General features: G+C 39.6%; 1 protein-coding gene across 1 annotated transcript in view; it reads right to left on the bottom strand.

The window, feature by feature from the left end:
- pof1b (POF1B actin binding protein) overlaps positions 1-13,093 on the bottom strand; it is an 85,880-nt gene that overhangs the window by 40,735 nt on the left and 32,052 nt on the right. The window contains exon 5 of the mRNA XM_060832652.1: positions 12,497-12,649. Coding sequence (XP_060688635.1) covers positions 12,497-12,649 — 153 coding nt within the window. The remainder of the gene's footprint in view (positions 1-12,496; positions 12,650-13,093) is intronic.

The following is a 13,093-nucleotide window of genomic DNA, read 5'->3' as shown; positions in this document are numbered from 1 at the left end:
TGCTCACATCTAACTGACTTTGAGAATTCATTCAAATTATCTGATAATTCAAACATTTTGAATTCCGGAGTGCACAATTTTATACGTGTGTGTTTGCGTTTATATTTGTGCTAATACGTTTCAGCTTTATGTCTGGCTGGTTCTCAACCTATACTGTAGAATAAAACAATTTATGTCAATAGTGGATCAAAGCACTGCATAGGAGCATTAACAAAACAAAGCATGCCACCAAGTCACATAAGGAGCCATTAGGTTAGATAACCAAAAGCTTGGTCAAAGAACATGATTTAAAAGAAGGAAGGCAAGGTTGGGAGGCAAAGGAGTTAAGGGATGGTTTTCCAGAGTTTGATCCTGGGCAACTGAAGGCACTCAGTCATCAACAATAAAGCAATAATAGTTGGGAATGTATAAGAGGTCAAATTAGACAATCTCATATTTCAAAGGATTATGGAATTGGATGAGATTACTGATAGAGGCACGCGATAAGAAGGGATTTGAGAATGCAAAAAATAATATTTTTGAGCCAAGTTTACGTCTCTGCTTTCCAAACATCTGTTAATTTTCCTATTTACCTTTAAATGATAATATAAGCTCAAAAGTATTGAATTAAGAGCACCCAAGTACGGGTTTCACTGGCATTTTCAGATATGAGGAGGTGACTTAATTTCCTGCTGACCTACAATGTTAGGTTCATCTACATTAAGCACATTTTGTATCAGCTGGATGTGACCAATTGACAGACGTTATTGCTTTGGAATAGTGCAAAGATTGAAGTATTCACCCAACAAGCTGAAACAAGATGACTAATGGAAACCTGCATGAAAGGAGGACAAGAAGAAGAAACTAGTCTCTTTCTCTCACCAATGCAGGTTAACATTCTTCACAGGTGAAAGACTATTTTTAAAACTCTCATATTGGAGAGTATGTCCAGAGCTGTAGGATGATAATTAGAAATATAAACACTTACCAAGAGCAAATGCATTTAAAGAATTACATCACATTATTGATGTAAAGATCAATAATCATAATTTTGATTTTAGTACTTAGGTCTTTGAATCTACGTTTTCTATATTGGCTCAGAATTGCCATTGAAACAGTGCCAAGGAAATGTCAATGTTCACAAACATCAAGGTAAATAATATTCATAATTTGGCCACTGAAATTCAAAAGTAAATTTTGGTTACTTACAAGATATAGTAAGTTATCATTAATTCAACTAACTACCGTCTACAAGAGGTTAAAGAAGAGACTGGAACTAGTTAATATTTCTCAATAATAAGCATTCTGCAAAAAACTGAGAATAGCTACAATTTGCAACCAGATCAAAAGGTTTTGTCTACAGTGTTTTGCATCACCTCATAGGCTAGAGTATTTTTAAAGTTAATCTGGCTCTCTCTTTTGAATAAAACTCATCGATTCAAAGGTGAATCAATTGAGTTAACCACCTGCAAAAAACAAACCTCATTGAGTTACTTGGACATACACTGGAACTCCTGCACAAGACCACAGTAGAAATATCTGTTCCTTTAAAAATATTCACAAAGCCATAACGTTGCAGTTCATAAATGTTTCAGTAGGCCAGTTGCCACAGCTAGAAGGCATAAATGAAAACCACACCTCGTAAATCATGTCATTCCAGCTTAATTAATCCTTGGCAACTTAAAATTCCTTATTATAAAAACAAAAGTCATGCTGATTCTGAAAATCCAGAAATAAATAAAATATTCAAAATACTTAGTAATTTGGGCAGCATCTAAGAAGCAAATGATGGGTTGGAATTTTGCCACTGAAGCAGGAAAGTCTCCCCAGTTGGCAGATTCATCTCCATGGGAACAATTGTTGCAAGCATGATTTTTGCTGCAGTGATTGTTGGCTCTGATCCATGATTGTCTCTGGAGACAGTGCCATGACAGCTATATAAAGTTAAAAATTATACAACACCAGGTTATAGTCCAACAGGTTGATTTGGTAACACTAGCTTTCAGAGCGCTGCTCCACAACTACCTTCCAAAGGAGCAGCGCACCGGAAGCTAGTGCTTCCAAATTAACCTATAACAGGATGCTGCCTGACCTGCTGTGCTTTTCCAGCACCACTCTAATCTAGACAGCAATCTAAATCTGTTCAATACATCACATCAGTTGTGTGACACTGACTGTTTACTATAAATTCTGTGTCCTATGATCCTGCCCCACTAGCCACCTGATCAAGGAGCAGCGCTCTGAGGGGTTGTACTTCCAAATAACGCTGTTGGATTATAATTTAATGTTTTGTGATTTTTAACTGTGTGAAAAGTTATCAGACCCTCAAATTCTTACTCTCCACCCAGACCCATGTACCGTCCTACTTCTGTGCCATTGTCCATATATCCTTGCCATTTCATGCCCCTTATATCCCCAGGGCACCACTCTGTAACCTTCACAGTTACTCACTCAGTAACCACTATAGGCAGGCCATCACGAAAGAAGGAAAAACATCTAACAATTTAACAGAGCTCTCCTTCGTACAAGTCTGATACTGGAAAAATCTGTTACAAAATGCATTCAAAATTTTAAATCCCCTTAGTGTCAATCTGTTAAAAAAGCAAACAACTTCAAAGACAACTAATCATTTAATAGCGCCTTAAAACTATCAATTAAAATGTGAACTCATACTGCCTGCTGAGTTAAGTGATGTTAGAGCTTTTGAAATTCTGCCAGCATTCATAATAAGCCCAGCATTAATAACAGCCCTTTCAGAGAAGTCACCAATGAAATCTATAGAAACTGCAGAAATATATGGCTGACAGGTTTTTTGCTATATTACTCCAGATGGCTTGTTAATCAACACTTAAGCAGCAAATACCTGCTCATTTACTCTGACAGCAACAGTGTTATTTTCATGTTTAAATGGGATTTAAATAAATTTAGATTATAGCACTTAAACAAACCTTTTCATCTTTCAGAAATGTTTATACTTCTGTAAATTCATGATTCCCACACACTACATTAATACTCTTGGAACAATCTAAAAATTGGGCCTATTCAAACTTTGTGCTAACTTCAAAAGGTGCTGCTGTGAGAATAACACACCAAACCCACCTACCTATTAGCAACGAGGGAATACGCAGGAAATGGGAGAAAGTAATCCACATCCGAGTCCCACCTGTCACTGTTAAAATAACTTTTTAGTTCCTCTGCTATTAGGGGTCATTTTCATATTCCCTGTCCACAATCTTTATAAAAAGTTAAAAAATCATCCGTCGTTAGGTAGTTGTAAGGAGCAGCGCTCCGAAAGCTAGTGTGCTTCTAATTAAACCTGTTGGACTATAAACCAGTGTTGTGTGATTTTTAACTTTGTACAACACCATCATCTCCATATCATCACAATCTTTATAATTTACTTAATATCTTCTGTAGAAAATTCAGCAAAGACCGAAAATAATTTGGTGACGTACATGCAAACCTAGTGTGTTGTTCCCAAGATTAATTTTCTCTGCATTATCCCAGTGAGGCGAACAAGGTGAGGCGCCATACATATCTTTGCGACTTACCCAAATGGTCACAACTCATGTAAATAACTGGACTGTGAATCCTTCATTTGACATCTCCGTATTCACTTCTACTACAAGTTACTAGATAACAACTACAGAAATAATCTTGATCTGATTTTCTTCACTAACCTGGGAGCACTTTGATCAATGATAACATTCCACTGCCACCCTCTTTGAGATTGGTCAATTGAGTACTAACTGAGCACTTCCTTTGTCTGTAACTTTTAGTAATCATCAGACAGATATATTCAAAGAAATAGGTTAAAATTACTGTAAAGATATGTAAATTTTGTAAAGATATGTAATCAGATACTAATGTCTTAAAAGTTGTCAGAAGAGATATATAGCATGGAGAAGTGGTGTTTGAATGATGCATTTCATATTATTAAAATGAAATAACATCCAAATAGCAGTGAATTTATTACTTCACTAAAGAATCAACCTGGCATGAACTTGACCAGAAAGCTGAGCTGAATCCCAACCAAGCTTCAATTATTTTGAATGGATTATTTATTGAAAATAGGTCGATTTTAGTCTAAATAAAGATGAGTTAATACTCCATAAGTTGCAGAATTGATATTTAGAATTGAGGAATCAATTACTGTGCAATTTGAATGACAAAACAATAAATTGTGAACTTATTGGGTGGAATTTAATAAAGAAGTTGCAGATCCTGTTGACAGACTAGGAAGCTGGAAGGGCCAGGCCAAATGCGATCACACTGCAGCTAGCCTCTTAGCTGAAATGACACATTGGGCCAGTTCAATTACATTACAGGGTGCACTGAAGTGAAAATGCAACATTACAGACAATGTTTCATTGCACATGTCCTCCAGCACTAGTGTGCAGCAGACTAGCTAGATGATCTCATTTTCTAGTGCTCTTCAATACTAAGAGATGGACCTCAGCATACTGGCCCTGCTTTGGATTTTCTGAGATCTCTGCTGTCCCTTTCTGGCTTCAGCTCAGCTCAGATGTGAGCTAACCTCTATGAAGCCCTTTCCCTTAGCAAATCTGAGCCATCCCTTCTTCTCAGATCTTTGCTCATCCTACTCCTCTTGCCTGGAACTCACTTTCATAGAAATCAGATTCAAGCATCTCCCATTTGATTTGCAAGGCTTCATCTATCTCAGGTGAGAGGATGCAAATGCAGCTCAACAAACTTCACAAGTGTTTTCGTGATCTTCCTGTCCTTTGCAGATTTACTTTTGCAGCCTCTCAAACTTCCACGCATGCATTTGATTAAAATATGTTTTCCTGCCTTTGGGATTCTGATGCAAATCCTCCGATGGTCTGCTAACACATTATCTGTTCTCGCAAGCTTCATTAGACTCTACGCTTTTTTTGTGCAGTACTAATAATTACTCTAGAGGTCATTTAGTCTTACATACAACTGCTAGGCAAGTTGCATCATTACATCTTCACAACAGGTATAATAGCTGATCTCAGCCACATTTTCACAAACTCAGCCATATCCTCAAAATTGTTGCCCCAATACTTACGTTAGCAATCTTTCCCAAAGCACAGCTGGAGCAACCTCCTCGGATAACCCTCATTAAAAAACTGAATCTACTTTTCTCCAGACTCAAATTCTAAATGCAAACAAAATGGACTAAATGGAAAAGTAATGAAACTTAAGTCTAAACAACAAGTGCTAGAGAAACCTAGCAGGTCTGGCAGCATTTGTGGAGAGAGAAACAGTGTCAATGTTTCAAGTCAACCATGACCCTGTTGAAGAACAGTCATATTGAACTCAAAATGTTGGCTTCGTTTTTCTCTCCGCAGATGCTGTCAGACCTGCTGAGTTTCGTTGGCATTTCCTTTTTATTTTGATTTGCATTATTTTGCTTTTATTGAAGCATAAGTCAATTTTGACACAAGATAATTTAAATATTAATTTAATTCATTCAAACCATGAGACATGCATTTAACACTTCTACCATCTTTCACAAATCTTCCTTTCAAAACTGAAATCCACCCTCTACATCAACTAACTACAGCCCTATCTTCAATTTTCTTGTGTTATTACCTTCAATCTTCAAATCCATCTCCTGCACTAATACAGCTGAACCTTCCACTCCAGCCTTTGACCCTCAAACCACACTGAAACCAATATCAATGTTGCAAGTGACATTCTCTTCTGAAAATGTGACAATAGTGCATTATCTTCCTTGATATTTCTCTTAATTGACCATATCAATCTCCTCCACCAGCTGTCCCATCTTATCCAGTACTGTTGGAATGTCATTACCTCATTCATTCTTGTCTTTACTCATTTCATTTGAAGAACAGACATACCTGAAGCATATCATACCTGATACTGCAGTTTGAAATGTTGATGGTGATGATATATTACAGTTCATTCAGAGTCTGAGTTGCTGTGGCTAAATGCACAATTACAAACATATCACCCAGAGAAATAGGTAGGAATGGTAAAGGGCCCAATGTTCTTTCCATCACAGAGCTGGTATGACTCTCTCCCATTCTTCCCATATGCCTATATTTATAGGTTGACACACAAACTCTTGGCTGCTTTATGAACACATGTTCCTTGGCAATTAAATCCTAGCTTGGGATACAAACTCAAAGCTTCTGGTTCAGAGGGGGAGATGCCAGCCATTGAATCACAAGATTAGGGGCGGCACGGTGGCACAGTGGCTAGCACTGTTGCCTCACAGCGCCAGAGACCCGGGTTCAATTCCCACCTCAGGCGACTCTCTGTGTGGAGTTTGCACATTCTCCCCATGTCTGTGTGGATTTCCACCGGGTGCTCTGGTTTTATCCCACAATCCAAAAATGTGCAGGTTAGGTGAACTGGCCATGCTAAATTGTCCGTAGTGTTAGATGAAAGAGTAAATGTAGGGGAATGGGTCTGGGTGGGTTGCGCTTCGGCGGGTCAGTGTGGACTTGTTGAGCCAAAGGGCCAGTTTCCACGCTATAAGTAATCTAATCTAAAATATATTAAGATCTTGGAGATTCAATGCGCAAAAATAAAATACATGTTCTTTTTCTCAGAACTGACATTTTCCATTTTAAGGAACAATAGACAATAGGTGCAGGAGTAGGCCATTCTGCCTTCCAGCCTGCACCACCATTCAGTATGATCATGGCTGATCATCCTTAATCAGTATCCTGTTCTTGCCTTATCTCCATAACCCTTGATTCCACTATCCTTGAGAGCTCTATCCAACTCTTTCTTAAATGAATCCAAAGACTGGGCCTCCACTGCCCTCTGGGGCACAGCATTCCACACAGCCACCACTCTCTGGGTGAAGAAGTTTCTCCTCATCTCTGTCCAAAATTGTCTACGCCATATTTTTAAGCTGTGTCCTCTGGTTTGGCACTCACCCATCAGTGGAAACATGTTTCCTGCCTCCAGAGTGTCCAATCCTTTAATAATCTTATGTCTCAATCAGATCCCCTCTCAGTCTTCTGAACTCAAGGGTATACAAGCCCAGTCGCTCCAGTCTTTCAGTGTAAGGTAGTCCCACCATTCCAGGAATTGACCTCGTGAACCTACGCTGCACTCCCTCAATAGCCAGATTGACTTTCCTCAAATTTGGAGACCAGAACTACACACAATACTCCAGGTGTGGTCTCACTAGGGCCCTGTACAGCTACAGAAGAACCTCTTTGCTTCTGTACTCAATCTCTCTTGTTATGAAGGCCAGCATGCTATTAGCCTTCTTCATAGTCCTTGAATATGAGTAACACGAACAGCAGAGCAGTTAGAATAAGATCTTGTGAAGATGATATCTAACTGCCATTAATCCTTTACCTTTATCTCCAGAATTTTCCTAACCATTGATGCATTGTCTTACAGATTAAAATTCTCCTTACGGAGGACATTATCCTGACCTAGCAGATACTGAACAGCATGTTTCGCTTATTATGTTAAAAGTTTAATCTGCTTTGGTACAAATATAAAAAACAACTCTCAGGCCTTTATAAGAACAATCTGAGATATGCCGATTTTCTTGCTGAGTCAGGCAAGGACTACGAAGACGAGCATATTTTCCCATATTCCTGAAAATGTATAAATATCCAGAAATTTGTTTATGCCTCATCATTTTCTCTAACAGTCCGACACAATAAGCTCCCAATACCAACTTAACATGCTTAAGAGTGACAGACACACAGTTGGCCAGTGATAGTTTATACTTGACAATTTGACTTGCTTTTCACATTTAGATGCCTGTTCTCAATTGCTGAAGAATGCGGATCCCTCACATAACAACTAATTACAAGTTATAAATTTTTTCCTTATATTATTATCAATCTTCCTTTTATATATTAGATAAGAGCTCTGCAAAGGTTTATGGAGAATGTCTTACAAGCTAAAACGTTTCATTGTTACAAGTATCGTTGGACATCGGAGTGCATCTGGGAAAATTAACAAACAGTGAAATTCACAACTAATCTTGGAGGAACTGTTGGGCAAAGGTCACAGCACAGAATCAGATAAGTTAATCATTGTTTTAAATGTGACTTACAGAGAATCTGCAGTAGTGAGTAGAGTGAGTTCTTGCTTGATTAAATGTTTTTGGAGATATATGTTAAGTTTAATCAAGAGACGTAAGTCATAACTATTAACTTAACCTGGCACAGTGTTTGTAGAGGAATAAGATGGTGTTAATTTCTGGGTGTATAAATTGTGAAGGAGCAAAAATGCCCTATAATATACTTCTTGTTAGATGTGGGAGTTTAAAGAAAGTTTAATGGTTACTCTGAATTATATCTGCCATAAATGCTCTTGGATGCGAATCTTATCAGATCAAATGGATCAGTTGGAGAGACAGTTAGAAGCAAAAGGAATTTGCAACAGTATGTGATGGATGGCAGTTATAGGAATGGGGGGGGGGGTGCAGCTAGTGCAGGAGTCCTTTGTGGATATACACGTTTCAAAAAGGTATGCTGGATTCTCAGGGGAATGTAGCATGAACAGCCGAGTTTCGGGTATTGAGACTGGCTCTAATTCAATGGGGGTACGTTGGGTTCCAAGTGATCAATTGTGTTAGGGGATTCTCTACTCCAAGGTACACACAGATGTTTCTGTGGCCGGCAGCAAAAAAGCAGAATGGTGTGTTGTTTCCCTGGTGGCAGGATCAAGGATGTCTCAGAGAAGGTGCAGAATGTTCTCACGGGGGAGAGGGGCCAGCAAGAGGTCATTGTCCACATTGGAACCAACGACATAGCAAGGGAAAAGGTTGAGATTCTGAAGGGAGATTACAGAGAGTTAGGCAGAAATTTAAAAAGGAGGTCCTTGAGGGTAGTAATATCTGAATTACTCCCGTTGCTATGAACTAGTGAGGGCAGGAATAGGAGGATAGAGCAGATGAATGCATGGCTGAGGAGCTGGTGTATGGGAGAAGGATTCACATTTTTGAATCATTGGAATCTCTTTTGGAGTAGAAGTGACCTGTACAAGAAGGATAGATTGCACCTAAATTGGAAGGAGACCAATATACTGGCAAGGAAATTTGCTAGAGCTGCTCGGGAGCTGCTAGTAAGGCGAGGGGCGAGGGGTGGGGGGAAGACCCAGGGAGATAGTGAGGAAAGACTGGTACAGCTGAGAACAGAAGTGAGTCAAACAGTCAGGGCAGGCAGGGACAAGGTAGGACTAACAAATTTAACTGCATTTATTTCAATGCAAGGGGCCTAACAGGGAAGGCAGATGAACTCAGGGCATGGTTAGGAACATGGGACTAATAGTCAGAGGGAAATTGAGAAACAAACTGTAAGAATAATAGGGTGGTTATGGCCAGAGGATTTTAACTTCCAAACATAGACTGGGACTGCCATAGTGTTAAGGGTTTAGATGGAGAGGAATTTGTTAAGTGTGTACAAGACAATTTTCTGATTCAGTATGTGGATGTACCTACTAGAGAAGGGCTGCTGATGAAGGGCTTTTGCCCAAAACGTCAATTTTACTGCTCCTCAGATACTTCCTGAATTGCTGTACTTTTCCAGCACCTCTAATCCAGAATCTAGTTTCCAGCATCTGCAGTCATTGTTTTTACCTACTAGAGAAGGTGCAAAACATGACCTACTCTTGGGAAATAAGGCAGGGCAGGTGACTGAGGTGTCAGTGGGGGAGCACTTTGGGGCCAGCAACCATAATTCTATTAGACTTAAAATAGTGATGGAAAAGGATAGATCTAAATTGGTTCTAAATTGGAAAAAGGCCAATTTTGATGGTATTAGGCAAGAACCTTCGTAAGTTGATTGGGGGCAGATGTTCGCAGGTAAAGGAACGGCTGGAAAATGGGAAGCATTTAGAAAGGAGATAACAATAATCCAGAGAAAGTATATTCCTGTTAGGGTGAAAGGAAAGGCTGGTAGGCATAGGGAATGCTGGATGACTAAAGAAATTGAGGGATTGGTTAAGAAAAAGAAGGAAGCATATGTCAGGTATAGACAGGATAGATCGAGTGAATCCTTAGAAGAGTATAAAGGAAGTAGGAGTATACTTAAGAGCGAAATCAGGAGGGCAACAAGGGGACATGAGATAGCTTTGGGAAATAGAATTAAGGAGAATCCATAGAGTTTTTACAAATACATTAAGGACAAAAAGGGGAACTAGGGAGAGAATAGGGCCCCTCAAAGATCAGCAAGGCAGCCTTTGTGTGCAGCAGCAGAAAATGGGGGATACTCTGAATGAGTTTCTTGCATCAGTATTTACTGTGGAAAAGGATATGGAAGATACAGACTGTATGGAAATAGACGGTGATATCTTGCAAAATGTCCAGATTACAGAGGAGGAAGTGCTGGATGTCTTGAAATAGGTAAAGGTGGATAAATCCTCAGGACCTGCTCAGGTGTACCCTGGAACTCTATGGGAAGCTAGAGAAGTGATTGCTGGGTCTCTTGCTGAGGTATTTGTATCATCGATGATCACAGGTGAGGTGCCGGAAGACTGGAGGTTGGCTACCGTGGTGCCACTGTTTAAGAAGGGTGGTAAGGACAAGCCAGGAACTATACGTCAGTCAGTATGTTGTTGGAGGGAATCCTGAGGGACAGGATGTACATGTATTTGGAAAGGCAAGGACTGATTAGGGATAGTCAACATGGCTTTGTGCATGGGAAATCATGTCTCACAAACTTGATTGAGTCTTTTGAAGAAGTAACAAAGAGGATTGATAAAGGCTGAGCAGTAGATGTGATCTATATGGACTTCAGTAAGGCGTTCAACAAGGTTCCCCATGGGAGACTGATTAGTAAGGTTAGACCTCAAGGAACACAGGGAGAACTAGCCATTTGGATACAGAACTGGTTCAAAGGTAGAAGACAGAGGGTGGTGGTGGAGGGTTGTTTTTCAGACTGGAGGCCTGTTACCAGTAAAGTGCCACAAGGATCAGTACTGGGTCCTCTACTTTTTGTCATTTACATAAATGATTTGGATGCAAGCATAAGAAGCACAGTTAGTAAATTTGCAGATAACAATGGACAGCGAAGAGGGTTACCTCAGATTATGGCAGGATCTTGACCAGATGGGCCAATGGGCTGAGAAGTGGCAGATGGAGTTTAATTCAGATAAATGTGAGGTGCTACATTTTGGGAAAGCAAATCTTAGCAGGACGTATATACTTAATGGTAAGGTCCTAGGGAGTGTTGCTGAACAAAGAGACCTTGGAGTGCAGGATAGTGAAGAAGGTGTTTGGTATGCTTTCCTTTATTGGTCAGAGTATTGAGTACAGGAGTTGGGAGGTCATGTTGCGGCTGTACAGGACATTGGTTAGGCCACTGTTGGAATATTGCATGCAATTCTGGTCTCCTTCCTATCAGAAAGATATTGTGAAACTTAAAAGGGTTCAGAAAAGATTTACAAGGATATTGCCAGGGTTGGAGGATTTGAGCTAAAGGGAGAGGCTGAACTGGCTGGGGCTGTTTTCCCTGGAGTGTCAGAGGCAGAGGGGTGACCTTATGGAGGTTTACAAAATTATGAGGGGCATGGATAGGGTAAAGAGACAAAGTCTTTTCCCTGGGGTCGGGGAGTCCTGAACTAGAGGGCATAGGTTTAGGGTGAGAGGGGAAATATAGAAAAGAGATCTACGGGGCAACTTTTTCACACAGAGGGTAGTATGTGTATGGAATGAGGTGCCAGAGGACGTGGTGGAGGCTGGTGCGATTGCAACATTTAAGAGCCATCTGGATGGGTATATGAATAGGAAGGGTGTGGAGGGATATGGTCTGGGTGCTGGCACATAGGACTAGATTGGGTTGGGAGGGATATCTGGTCGGCATGGATGGGTTGGACCGAAGGGTCTGTTTCCATGCTGTACGTCTCTAGGACTCAAAAAATGTAATTAAGTCATCCGTCCAATCTCAGGATTAAATGTTCTACACAATTTCTCTTTTTACAATAAAAAGAAATGACTTTTGTTCCCAGTCAGAGGTCCAGACTTTGTGAATCAGAGCTCAAAATACACAAGAACAGTGGCAATTTCTGCCCTGAAATCCCCAAACCACCAGGGAAGAATCCCTCATCGGGATGACCAATCTCAAGGAAGATCTGCAGTTGGGGCAGATAAATCCAATTGCAGATGGCATTTGCTATCTCAGACATAATCAATTGAATGTCATACATTTTCATTTGACTATAATAAAATCTGAAGACTTCAGATCACTGAGAATGCCTTACAAGATAAAGATGTTCCTTTGCTACCCGAATTCAATTATCCGCTGGATCACAGTTAGACTTCATGTAAGGTAGCAAAACAACCAACCTTAATAATGATTGTTGTAACTATTAAACATCACTATAAATACTTTCCTAACAAGTACATTGCTGATGATGAGTCAAAGGAATGGCTTAATTTATCCTCTCATTTTATTTCTGTTTATAGTTTAATAAATAAACCTTTTTCTGATATGAGCTATAACATTTTAACTACATTTTTTTCAATCTAACACTGTAACATGATTCAGATGACTAACAAATGTGGATTTCTATTCAAGCATAGTACCTGAGCTGCTTGAGGACTCCGCAGCCTGGCTGGTACAGGACTCCGAGATTCTGAACCTGCAGAGCTTCTCAAATGGGTATCTTCATATTCTTGGGAAGTGACAGAACTTCGTGTGCTCCGAAAGCCCGTGTATTCAATCGGAGAGCTTAAGACCTGCAATACAAACTAGTTAAATCTTAAATTCTCCTTCGCCAAACTTCTCTATGGCGATGTCATGTTAAGTAGTCACTGGACAGATCAATCTTATTACTTCACACTTCATTTATTGGGTTCTTATTTTGATCTTCCAATTCATAAATTGTTCAAACAGCTTTTCAATAACATTTAAGATTATAATTTTATTATAATAATATAAATAAGTTTGAATCTCATAACTTCAAATAACATGAATACTCTTTCCCTTTTCAAATCGAAGTTCAGACAATATCAAATTTGCTGAAGAGGCATTGAAATGTAGATTATGAATACAAAAACTCTCTTCAAATCACTTAAGCCAACACACTGCATATTATGCCACATCAGGTAGCATGTGACAATGAAGTAGACTGCATGCAACCTTTCAGTATCATCATCTGAATTTTTGGAAAACAGAGTGAA

Source organism: Hemiscyllium ocellatum, chromosome 11 (assembly GCF_020745735.1).
Source record: "Hemiscyllium ocellatum isolate sHemOce1 chromosome 11, sHemOce1.pat.X.cur, whole genome shotgun sequence".
Lineage (NCBI taxonomy): Eukaryota > Metazoa > Chordata > Chondrichthyes > Orectolobiformes > Hemiscylliidae > Hemiscyllium > Hemiscyllium ocellatum.
Note: the sequence above shows the minus strand (reverse complement) of the source record. Positions and strands in the feature narration are given on the sequence as shown.